The sequence below is a fragment of the Saccopteryx leptura genome, chromosome 6, assembly GCF_036850995.1.
Source record: "Saccopteryx leptura isolate mSacLep1 chromosome 6, mSacLep1_pri_phased_curated, whole genome shotgun sequence".
NCBI classification, from domain to species: Eukaryota; Metazoa; Chordata; class Mammalia; order Chiroptera; family Emballonuridae; genus Saccopteryx; species Saccopteryx leptura.
Genome location: NC_089508.1, coordinates 10,611,663 through 10,622,858, shown reverse-complemented (window position 1 = coordinate 10,622,858; position 11,196 = coordinate 10,611,663). Strand labels below are relative to the sequence as shown.

Genomic DNA, 11,196 nt, shown 5'->3' with positions numbered 1-11,196 from the left:
ACATCGCAGCCTGATTCGTCTGCAGCGCGGAGTGAAGATCCTAAAAGGGAATTTAGGCATGGCTTCTAGGGCGGTGGTCTCACTTTTATTGGAAGTAGGCGGAGGTCGCTGTGCCCTCTCCGAAAGAGCTCTGCCCCCGCTACTCACGCTCAGGAACGCGAGGTTGGTTGCCTTCTGGGCAGTTGCTGTCTATGCATTGAGTCGCTACTGTGTGCCTGGAGCTTTGCAAACGTTTTAGTGATTAATTTGCCACCCAACCGGCCTATATTGGAGATTGGAGGTGCTGTTTTCTGTAAGTTTGTTCAAGCCTCGCCTATTGCTCATGGATGGTGACAGCAACCCATAACCTCCAAGATAAACTGGTCCCTTTGTTATACGCAGAGAGAAATCGGCTTTATAGTCTGGGGAACCTTTCCCATATTACTATCTGGTGACCTTGGGAAGTCCTAAAGGACAACGAGGAAATCACCAAGCTTGGGTCCAGTGAGCCTCCCTAAGTACTTGGAGCCACTTTGGGACAGCACTCATTCATTGGGGGAGCTTGCCAGCGTGTCCCCAAGAGTCTGAGTGGCATAGACCCTGTGTTCAAGTGGTGACTGGAGCTGTCCCTGAAGACGGAGTGAGGAGGAAGGGCTGCATGTTCTTCCAAGACAGGACAAAGTTTCCTGTCTCCCCTGGGCCAGTTAACACCTTGGAAGGTGAGCTCTGGCTGTTAACGTTTTGCACTGATAGCCTGTTCTAAAGCAGTGATTTTCAACCTTTTTTGAGCCACGGCACATTTTTGTTTTGTTTTGTTTTTTTAGTTTTTTGTTGTTTTTTTTGTATTTTTCTGAAGCTGGAAATGGGGAGAGACAGTCAGACAGACTCCCGCATGCGCCTGACCAGGACCCACCTGGCACGCCCACCAGGGGCGACGCTCTGCCCACCAAGGGGCGATGCTCTGCCCCTCGGGGAGTCGCTCTGTTGCGACCAGAGCCACTCCAGCGCCTGGGGCAGAGGCCAAGGAGCCATCCTCAGCGCCCGGGCCATCTTTGCTGCAATGGAGCCTCGGCTGAGGGAGGGGAAGAGAGAGACAGAGAGGAAGGAGAGGGGGAGGGGTGGAGAAGCAAATGGGCGCTTCTCCTGTGTGCCCTGGCCGGGAATCGAACCCGGGACTTCTGCACGCCAGGCCGACACTCTACCACTGAGCCAACCGGCCAGGGCCCACGACACATTTTTTTACATTTACAAAATCCTGGGGCATACCACCTACCCAAATGACACAAAATGACACTCTAACTGTTAGAATTTATTTAAAGTTTAAATAAATTACATTTATTAAAAAAAAAAAAGTTAAATAAAAAAGGATAACCCCCTCATATATACAGTCCCATGTAATATCCCTCATATATACAGTCCCAAGTAACATCCCTCATATATATAGTCCCACATAACATCCTCTTATAAATACAGTCCCACGTAACATCCCCTCATATACAGTCCCATGTAACCTCATATATACAGTCCCATGTAACCCCTCATATATACAGTCCCGTGTATCCCCTCATATGTACAGTCCCGCTAATAGATACTGGAGCTTTCATCAAGGTTGTGGGTTCAAATCAATTTGGCAAATACTCTCTCTATATAGAGACTGAACAAAATCAATTTTAGAAAATGTTGAGGCCCTGGCCGGTTGGCTCAGCGGTAGAGTGTCGGCCTAGCGTGCGGAGGACCCGGGTTCGATTCCCGGCCAGGGCACACAGGAGAAGCGCCCATTTGCTTCTCCACACCTCCGCCGCGCTTTCCTCTCTGTCTCTCTCTTCCCCTCCCGCAGCCAAGGCTCCATTGGAGCAAAGATGGCCCGGGTGCTGGGGATGGCTCTGTGGCCTCTGCCTCAGGTGCTAGAGTGGCTCTCGTTGCAACATGGTGACACCCAGGATGGGCAGAGCATCGCCACCTGGTGGGCAGAGCGTTGCCCCATGGTGGGCGTGCCGGGTGGATCCCGGTCGGGCGCATGCGGGAGTCTGTCTGACTGTCTCTCCCTGTTTCCAGCTTCAGAAAAATGAAAAAAAAAAAAAAAAGAAAATGTTGGGTACTTGTGTAACATCGTAAGTCCTCAGAGCATCTCTACTGTCAGATTGAGAAGTTTGCTTTCTAGGTAAGGATTCTGATAAATACTAGAGTTCTCCCTGAGGTTGTGGGTTCAAATACCATGGTCAGCTGGGTGCAGGGGCCTTGGTTCTCTCTGTTTTAATAGTGTATATAGAGATTTGAGCTCTTTAAGAAGATGACCCTTCAGGAGGCCATATACAATATAGATAACATTGTGATGCATTATGATGCATTGTATATCACCCTCTGCGAGGGCCTCTTTTAAAAATAAAAAGGTCAAATATCTATATACACCATCAGGATAGACATAACCAGCTGAGGCTGAGGCTTCATCTAGTGGTGGCAACATTTACCTCCAGTCCTGACCAGGATTAGAAATCGGGACCATGGGGAGGAGTAGCAGCTTTAACTACTCGCTGCAGCCATACAATGACAAGTGCGCGGCAGCCCAAGCGGGGACCTTCCTGGATGTGGATGAGAGGCAGCCTACTATTGGTTCATCACTAGTGGTCGGGATGAATCCTAGAAGGTGATTGGTCAGTGAGCGTTCCCTGTGCCTCCACTCTTCCTGTCGCTGATAGCTGGAGGGATTGTGAGGGGAATGTTTATGTTCGGATGGAGACGGCGGGCAGGATAAATAACCTCCGCGGGTCATATCTGGCACGTGGGCCGTAGTTTGGGAACCCATGTTTAATTTCCCCATGGCACACCTGACCATGTCTCACAGCACATTAGTGTGCCGTGGCACACTGGTTGAAAAACACTGTTCTAAAGGAATTAACCCAATGGCTTGGATAATGGGAAACAAAGGGGTAAGTGACCCATGTGGTATCAGGATATGTGGAAAGACATTTGGGTCTACCTGCAAGAACCCAGGCAGCCCTGTTTTCCACATCTTGGCTCGTAAGGCACTGACACCGTCTGGCAATCAGGAAGCTGATGTCCTAGCTCCAGTAGAGCTCTAGTAACTGACCCTTCAGTAGATGCAGCAGATTAGATACACAAAAGAGCAGCCCCTGTCTGCCCTGTGGTGGCACAATAGATACAGCGTTGACGTACAGTGCTGAGATCACTGGTTCGAAACCTGGACTTGCCCAGTCAAGACACATACAAGAAGCAACTACCAGTTGATGCTTCCTGCTCCTCCCCACTTCTCTCTCTCTCTCTCTTTCTCTTTCTCTCTCTAAAATCAATAAATAAAATCTTTAAAAAGCAAACAAACAAACAAGAGCAACCAGTGCATTGCCTGGGTGGGATGGCAGATTGCCCTTGAAATAGAGTGATTTGGTTCATGCAAATCGTGGTAGCAGCATGTCCTGTGCTTGACAACAGTCAAGGCAACTAGCAGAGGAGTCTGAGACCATCCACCAGAATCCCCAACCAATGGAAGATTAGCAAATTGATAATACTGGCTCCTCCCTGCAAATGAGGCTTCTAAATATGCCTTTATTAATATGGACATTGTGTCTGACTTAAGCTTTCCCCTGTTACATCCAGGCAGCCACCATGAGGGGATTAGAGAAGCTGAGTATCATGTATGGGGCATTGGGATGTGTTAGAATTATATTATCTTGAGGACCAGCCCACACTCACCCCATATTTGCATTAGCAAGGCAAAAGTGAGGTCTACCTGGCTCTAAGCCTAGAATGAGAATGACTCATTCATGATTCATTTGACTCTTGGATTTGCACGTCATCCAGGAAAGAAGTATCTAACCTGCCGGAGTCCTCAGCAGCCTCACAACACCCAGGATTTCTGACACAGCTCTACCTTCCCAGGAAGTTACTTCTCAGGTAGGCAGGGGCCTGGGAAGTGGGGAAGGGGAGGGAGCAACAGGACTCTACCCACAGCATCCTTTTTGCTGCCATCCAGGGCTATTGTCTCTGTGATCAGAAATAAGTGTTCTGGGAAGGGGTTTGAGTCCACATTCTCCCTGAGACTTTTGGAGCAACTGGTCTTGTTCTAACTCAGGTTACTCTCAAGTCCTAAGACTTAGGCTGGGTAGGGGGCAGTGGTTAGGGGACAGAACCCTGGAGATCAGGAAGCCAAGCAAAGTCATTAACTTAAATAGCTGGGGTCTGTGCATATTTGGGGTACATGCTGGAAGTGGCCTACGGACTGCTACAGAACAGAGGGCAGGGCTCGGGGCAACAGAGGTACCCACATGCACCCCCTTCCCCTGAGTCCATCCCAGCACTTTGGTTTTCACACTCTGTTTCTAGAAAAGATAGTGGTGACCGTAGGCTGTGTGTCTGGTGTTCCCACACTACAACCAAGATGTCAGATAAAGCCATAGAAAATGATGAAGGCTTAGCTGCTGACGCCTTCCTGCAGGAGTCTCAGTCGGATGGTGAGTGTCCTCAGGGAGGCTGAAGGGTGAAGTGGCCCAGAGCTTGGGGTGCATGGCCAGAGTGGAGGGGGTCTGGGTTCTGGCCTGGAGCTAACACAAAGGTATATTGTATCTGAATAAGTCTCTTCTCTCTGGGGCCTCAGCCTGCCCCTCTGTGAAGGGAGGGACCTGCCAGCTCTCAATTGGAGGCCAGGTCTCCCTCTTGTCTTTTCCTTGAGTTCATCCCTAAGCACTCCCGTCACCTCTGTGAGCTGCCACTGAGGTCCCCTCCCCATGTCAGAGTTCCCGGCAGCTTCCGGAAATGGCGGGCAGTACTGTGCGGGGCCTCTGGGCCTCATGCCCTCTGCAGGGGCCTGGGGCGGCGGCCTTTGGTCCCACTTTGGCGGCCTTGCTCTTCCTCTGCTTCTTTTCCAGAAGAGGAAGAACCCTTTCAGCCATCCTCCACTGGTTCTGATGGACCTGGCTCGGCCTCCACAGACCCGCCCTCCACAGACCAGCCCAAAGACAAAAGAAAGAAATACTACCACGCTGCAAGTAAGTGATCCCTGGGCACCAACCCGCCAGCCCTCACCCACCCTCACTGCTCAGCACAGCCTTCTAAGTTCTCAGCACTAAGGTGTGCATCCCTGACGGGATCTCTGCTACATCCCCACTGCCAGGAAAGGGGCACAGTGTATGTGGCAATGAAATAAACAATGCTCTAGAGTCAGAGAGACCATACTTCCGGGCCTGGCTCTGCGACTGACTTGCTGAGTGACCCCGAGCCATTCACATGCCCTCTCTGGGCCTTAATCAGTTTGTTTCTAAGTGCAGGGGTAGGATTTTGTCATTGGCCTTATGCTGTTTACAAAGGTCTGCTGCTCAGGCTCCTGGCCAGCCAGTGGGCACAGGCTCAGGCCTGGCTCTTTGCTGGTTAAAGTCTACTGCCAGTGCCCTGCCTGTTGGCCCCACAGCCCGCGAGGCCTGGGTACTTTCGTTTCTGCCGTCGGCCCTCCCCTGGCGCACCAGGGCCTGTCAATAACTTGCTCCCAGGGCGCACTCTTCCAGAGCAGTCTCACCTCGAGGGTGGGCCAGCCCAGGCGCAGGGCAGCAAAAGGCCCACTCTGTGTTGCTGTTCTTTTTAACAGTGGCAAAATATACATCACGTAAAAAATATTGCCAACATAACCATTTTTAAGTGTACAGTTCCACAGTGTTAAGTGGACTTGCGTTGTCGTGTGACTAGTCTTCAGAGCACTTCATCTCTGCAAACTGAAACTCTGTCCGCATGGAACACTAACCGCCCCCTGCCCCCCCCCCCCCCCGGCCCCGGCCACCACGCTTTCTGTCCCTATGAATCTGATTACGCTAGGGATAGCGTGTGAGTGGTGTTGGTGTAAGAAGTGTCCAAACCTGTAGAGATTTTTTTATAAGAATTTACTTGAGCCAAACTGACAACATATGCCAGGAAGCAAGATCTCAGATGTTCTTGGGGTTAACAGTCTTGCAGCTTCTTTTATGCATTTGGATTTAAAGAGGGAACAGAAGGAAGATTGGAGAAAGCCGGGTGGGGCCTGGATTACAGGACAGTTAAGATTATGTGCTCTCTTGAGGGTTAATACCCCCTCCCAGGGGTATTACTTCTGGTATTTGTCAAAGGTGTGTTAACCTAGATGCGCCAGAAGAAAGGATAGGACTGGCTTAAAACCTTTTGCTAAAGAAATTCTAAGCCTGGGGTCTGACTACCCACCATGACCTGCCCAGTTAGGAATTCATGATCAGACCATGAGGTTCATAGAACCTCTTTTATTCATCCATAGTGAATCATACAGTATTTGTCTTTTTGTGGTTGACTTATTTCACTTATTATAACATCCAGGGTTCTCCCATACGTCAGAATTTCTTTCCTTTTTAAGGCTGAAGGATATTTCCTTGTATGTAAATACCACATTTTGTTGACTCATTCATTCTTCTGTGGACACTGGGATTGCTTACGCCTCTTGGTTGTTGTGAATATTCTTCTATGAACATGGGATGCAGGTCTCTCTTTAAGACCTCCTTTGGTTCCTTGGGCACATACCCAAAAGTGGGACTGCTGGAACATACATCATTCTGTTTGAATTGTTTGAGGAACCTCCGTACGGTTTTCAATAGCTGCTGCATCATTCTATATCCCACCAACAGTCGGATATTGATAATCGTGAGGGGGCGGTCTCTGTTAATAACAAGGTCTAGGGCAGCACTGTCCAACACAACCTTCTGCAATAATCTCTACGTTCTATGTGCCATCCAGTATGGTGGCCACTTGCCACATGTGCCATTTGAGCACTGAAGATGAGGAACTGAGTTTTTAATTTAATATAATTTTAATTGATTAAGATTTAAATAGCCACATGTGGCTAGTGGTTACCATAGTGGGCAGCATGGTACCAGGGCATGACTGTGTGGGGTATAGAGACCAAGATTATTGGAATTGAGAACTGGAAGCCCAGTTTGTTGGAAATCTCATCTACGCTGGAATTGAAATCATCAAGGCAGGCCAGGAGTGGAGGGAGAGGTGACCATGAGCCAGGAGCTACAACCTTCAGGGAAGGCCGGGGTGCCCCGGAGGCCAGAGGCCAAGTGGGCACCTTCTCTGCCTTGGCTGGGAGCAGGACTCCCTCGTGGGGAGCTGGCTGAGCTCACGCCCCCGGTCCCAAAATCGCCAGAACTCCTGGTCCCAGCTGCCCAAACACTGCAGTCCCTGTCCCTGTCAGATGTCCCCGCCAGCTCCAGGACCTCTAAGTAATCCAATGCGGTCCAGGTGTTCTCTGCCCGGTGCTACAAAGGGCTCCAGCCACAAGGCAGGACTCACAGGGAGGCAGGGTGACTTGGGGGGGGGGGGTGCTTCCTGCAGAAGGTGACAAGTAGGCTGAGCCCTGGAGGGTGGAAGGCTTTCTCTGTAGCCCACGGCCTGGGCTGGGAATAGCCTTTCCGGAAGAGGGAGGGAACAATGTGATGTATCCCACTGCATGCTTGTCTTGCTTTTTCTTTTTTTTTCTTTTTTTTAAATGATACCAAATGTATTGGCTTCAAACAGCAGGGGGCGCCCTTCTCGGTGTGGAGTGTCACAGAGCTGTGGACACCCATCCCCCTCTGCATGCTCAGTGACTCCAACTTCAGCGGGAACGCAGGCAAGCTGCTCTGGCCTCTGCTCCCAGCTCCAGAGCACCCCGCCCACTGTGGGCAGCAGGGGAGACACGCAGCGGGGAGCCCGTGGGGCCACTCACACCATTCTCTTTGTTTCCAGAAATAGTTGCTATGGGCGTGACTGGAGGAGGTGAGTCTTTCTGGAAGGGGTTCAGGACCCCACTTGCCCCCGGCCCTGGGTGTCTGGGAGCAGCCCCCCTTGTCCACGCCCAGGATTCCCCGAGCCACAAGACATGGTGTGTAAGGGTGGGGCGGGCAGGGGACAGAGGCGGGGTACCTGAGTGAACCTTAGAGCTCAGGAACCGAACAAAGCGAAGCCATTACCAGCACCCCAGGTCCAAGCTCGGCTTCTCCCACGGGTGAGCCTGTGACCCTGGGTGAGCCGTCAGACCTGTTGGAGCCATGCCCAGGTCCAAGCTCGGCTTCTCCCACGGGTGAGCCTGTGACCCTGGGTGAGCCGTCAGACCTGTTGGAGCCATGCCCAGGTCCAAGCTCGGCTTCTCCCACGGGTGAGCCTGTGACCCTGGGTGAGCCGTCAGACCTGTTGGAGCCATGCCCAGGTCCAAGCTCGGCTTCTCCCACGGGTGAGCCTGTGACCCTGGGTGAGCCGTCAGACCTGTTGGAGCCATGCCCAGGTCCAAGCTCGGCTTCTCCCACGGGTGAGCCTGTGGTCCTGGGTGAGCCGTCAGACCTGTTGGAGCCCATGGCCCCTCCCCAGAAAGCAGGGCCAGGCTGTCCTCCAGGGGGCGGTCACGAATGTGTAAGCTGAGCTGTGTCTGGTCCCTGCAACTGCTCTGCGATCACCTGGTGGCTCTTCCAGCCTGTCCTCCAGGGGACTGTCACGAATGTGTAAGCTGAGCTGTGTCTGGTCCCTGCAACTGCTCTGCGATCACCTGGTGGCTCTTCCAGGCTGCCCTCCAGGGGACTGTCACGAATGTGTAAGCTGAACTGTGTCTGGTCCCTGCAACTGCTCTGCGATCACCTGGTGGCTCTTCCAGTGAGCCCAGATGTTTCCAGCTGTGCTCTAGAGCAGCATGCTTTAATACAGTGAGCAGAATTAAAGAAAAGAAAAACATTTCTGTCATACTAACCGCATCTCGATGCTCAATACTGCCTCCAGTATTGGACGGAGCAGGTAGAGAACATTTCGTCACTGAAGAATGCTCTGAGTGCGCCGCTCTGGAGGGTGGGAGAGGAGGGAAGACCCCTGCACACGTGGGGTGGGGACTCCCATACGCTGCTGGGGACCTTGCGCGCAGAGGGAGGAGCCCCCACACCCATCACCTCTTCCAAAGAGCAGCTCTGGTGTTATCTCCTGTCGACCCTATTCTTGGGGGAGTGACACTTTTCCCTGCCAAAGGGGGACATTGAAGACCATCGCTCATTTTAACTTGTTTTCAGAAGGGTCACTGAGGCCCAGGAGGACTGAGCGCCCCCTGCCCCCAGGTGTCAGCAAAACAGAGGCCCAAACGGACCTGGATGCAGTTCCCCTGGGAGCCTGTGCACTTGCTTATGTCCACATGTACAGCTGCCTTTGTGTTGGGTCCCTGTCCCTGCCCTGTGACTCTCCTAGGGGCACAGCAGACCCCCGGGTCACCCCCCAGGAAGATGTCAGGGAGACCTGGGGAGTCTGTCCCATGGGGCCCACCTCAGACGCCTCCTCCCCGCAGTGGTGGCCGTGGGCGCTGTGCCCTTGGTGCTGGGCGCCATGGGCTTCACCGGGGCAGGAATCGCCGCCTCCTCCATAGCCGCCAAGATGATGTCAGCCGCCGCTGTCGCCAACGGGGGCGGGGTTGCCGCCGGTAGCCTGGTGGCCACTCTGCAGTCCGTGGGTAAGTGTCCTGAGCCGGAGGAGGGGGGGAGGAGGAGGGGGAGGAGGAGGGGGAGGGCAGAACGGGGCCAGGACAGGACTCAGCCAGGGGCTAAGGCTGAGGGCAGGGCCTGTCCTCTCCCTCCAGCTCATTGTCCTCAGTGTCCCTGGACCACGGTCTCTCCTTTGCTGTCTCCTCTTCTGGTTGGGGTGGGGGGATGGGCCCAGGGGTACAAGTGGGTCTGCATTCCCAGCCAGCCCTACCAAACCTGGGCAGGTCCCCTTCCCTCTGTGGGCCCCAGCCTTGTCCTGTGGAAGGCGAGCTGCCTGCCATTTCTCAGAGGGTCTGCCCTGTCTGTCATGGGGGGACTCACCTCCAGAGCCCGTGTCTCCTCTCCTGGTAGCCTCTCCCCACAGCAGAAGTCCTGGGGTTTTAGGAAGTCGAGGAGGGAGCAGAATGGGATGTTGGGGCCCCTGGGATCTCTGACCCCACGCCCTTGGCAGGAGCGCCAGGCTGCCTGTCCCCTGTGCTCTTACCCTCTCTTCTCTTCTCCCCCAGGGGCAGCTGGACTCTCCACGTCATCCAACATCCTCCTGGGTATGACCGGATCATCTCTGGGGGCCTGGCTGGGGTCTTTAAAAAAGCCACATCATTCCTCTCCTCTAGCTGGACGCAGTACTGAAGCAGAGAAGGATCCCCCTGTTGGAGGTGACACTCAGGGTGGCAGTCCGCCCAAATGCAAGCCTCCTGCCTCCCACAATGGCTCAGAGAAGGATGAGGAATAAAGACGAGATGCAGTGACCTTCCCTGGTATCCGCACTGCGTTCTTGTGGGCAGCAGGGAGAGCCGGCCGGAGCTCCGCAGGACAGAGCACCGACATCCTCCGTGACTAGTAGGCCAGGTCTGCTTCCTGTCCCACCACTCACTGTAACCCTGAGAATGCTGTGTCTCCCCTTCGGGTCTCGGTTTGCTGCTCTGCAGACAGGGACTTGGACCGAGTGTCTTCGGTCTCAACCACGGCCAGTGTGATAGGATGGCTTGGTTCTGGGGGTCACTGTTTGTGCCATTGACCCTCAGCTACCGGACCCTTTACCCTCAGGCATTATTGACCCCTCCCCCCCACCCAGGACTCAGGGTCTGGCTGTATCATGACTCTAGAACAGCAATTTTCAGTCATTTTCATCTCATGGCTCATATAAACTAATTAGTAAATTCTGCGGCACACCAAAAACATATTTTTTGCAGATTTGACAAAGAAAGAGAGAAAGAAAAGAAAAGAAAAAATAGGTAAAATTCTGATTCATTTACACCAGATGGGCCCTGGTCAGGTAACGCAACTGGTTATAGTATGATCCCCATACACCAAGGTTGCAGGTTCGATTCCCGGTCACGGCACATACAAGAATCAACCAATTAATGCATAAATAGGTGGAACAACAAATCGATGTCTCTCTCTTTAAAAATCAGTCAATAAAAAACAAACACTTCACATTCACACTGGATGGCTGTTGTTGGCTGTTGTCATTTTTTTAATTTGACAGTTTTAGGGAAAGAGGTCAGTGCCCCTGACTAAAGTCAGGCATTGCATGTTTTTAAAATTCTTGAAGGAGACTTGACCTGGGGTGGTGAACACACATGACAATATACAGATGAGTTATTAAGAATTGTATACTGAAAGCTGTACAGTTTTATTAACCAATGTCATCCCCAAGAAATTCAATTAAAAAATAAAATACAAATGAAAATTCTTGCAGCACAGCTGCTGAAAGCTG

At 52.4% G+C, this 11,196-nt stretch overlaps 1 protein-coding gene across 3 annotated transcripts; it reads left to right on the top strand.

The window, feature by feature from the left end:
• Positions 1-27: 27 nt before the first annotated feature.
• LOC136407784 (interferon alpha-inducible protein 27-like protein 2) lies at positions 28-10,926 on the top strand. Of its 3 annotated transcripts, none has more exons than XM_066388236.1 (7): positions 28-162; positions 3,796-3,888; positions 4,327-4,445; positions 4,860-4,979; positions 7,714-7,743; positions 9,284-9,445; positions 9,983-10,926. In XM_066388236.1, exons 1-7 carry the CDS (start codon positions 59-61, stop codon positions 10,207-10,209), a joined length of 855 nt encoding a protein of 284 aa, XP_066244333.1. In that variant the 5' UTR covers positions 28-58; the 3' UTR covers positions 10,210-10,926. The 3 variants fall into 3 exon arrangements, with proteins under 3 accessions (XP_066244333.1, XP_066244332.1, XP_066244334.1); XM_066388235.1 differs by having other exon boundaries at positions 4,318-4,445; XM_066388237.1 differs by lacking the exon at positions 3,796-3,888 and having other exon boundaries at positions 31-162.
• The last annotated feature ends 270 nt before the right edge of the window (positions 10,927-11,196 follow it).

Excerpts from the sequence above, each read along its gene's own strand:
- LOC136407784 (XM_066388235.1), top strand. The coding sequence starts at position 59 with ATGGCTTCTAGGGCGGTGGTCTCACTTTTATTGGAAGTAGGCGGAGGT. Across the intron at positions 7,744-9,283 it reads TATGGGCGTGACTGGAGGAG|TGGTGGCCGTGGGCGCTGTG; the intron begins GTGAGTCTTTCT and ends TCCTCCCCGCAG. Across the intron at positions 9,446-9,982 it reads GGCCACTCTGCAGTCCGTGG|GGGCAGCTGGACTCTCCACG; the intron begins GTAAGTGTCCTG and ends CTTCTCCCCCAG.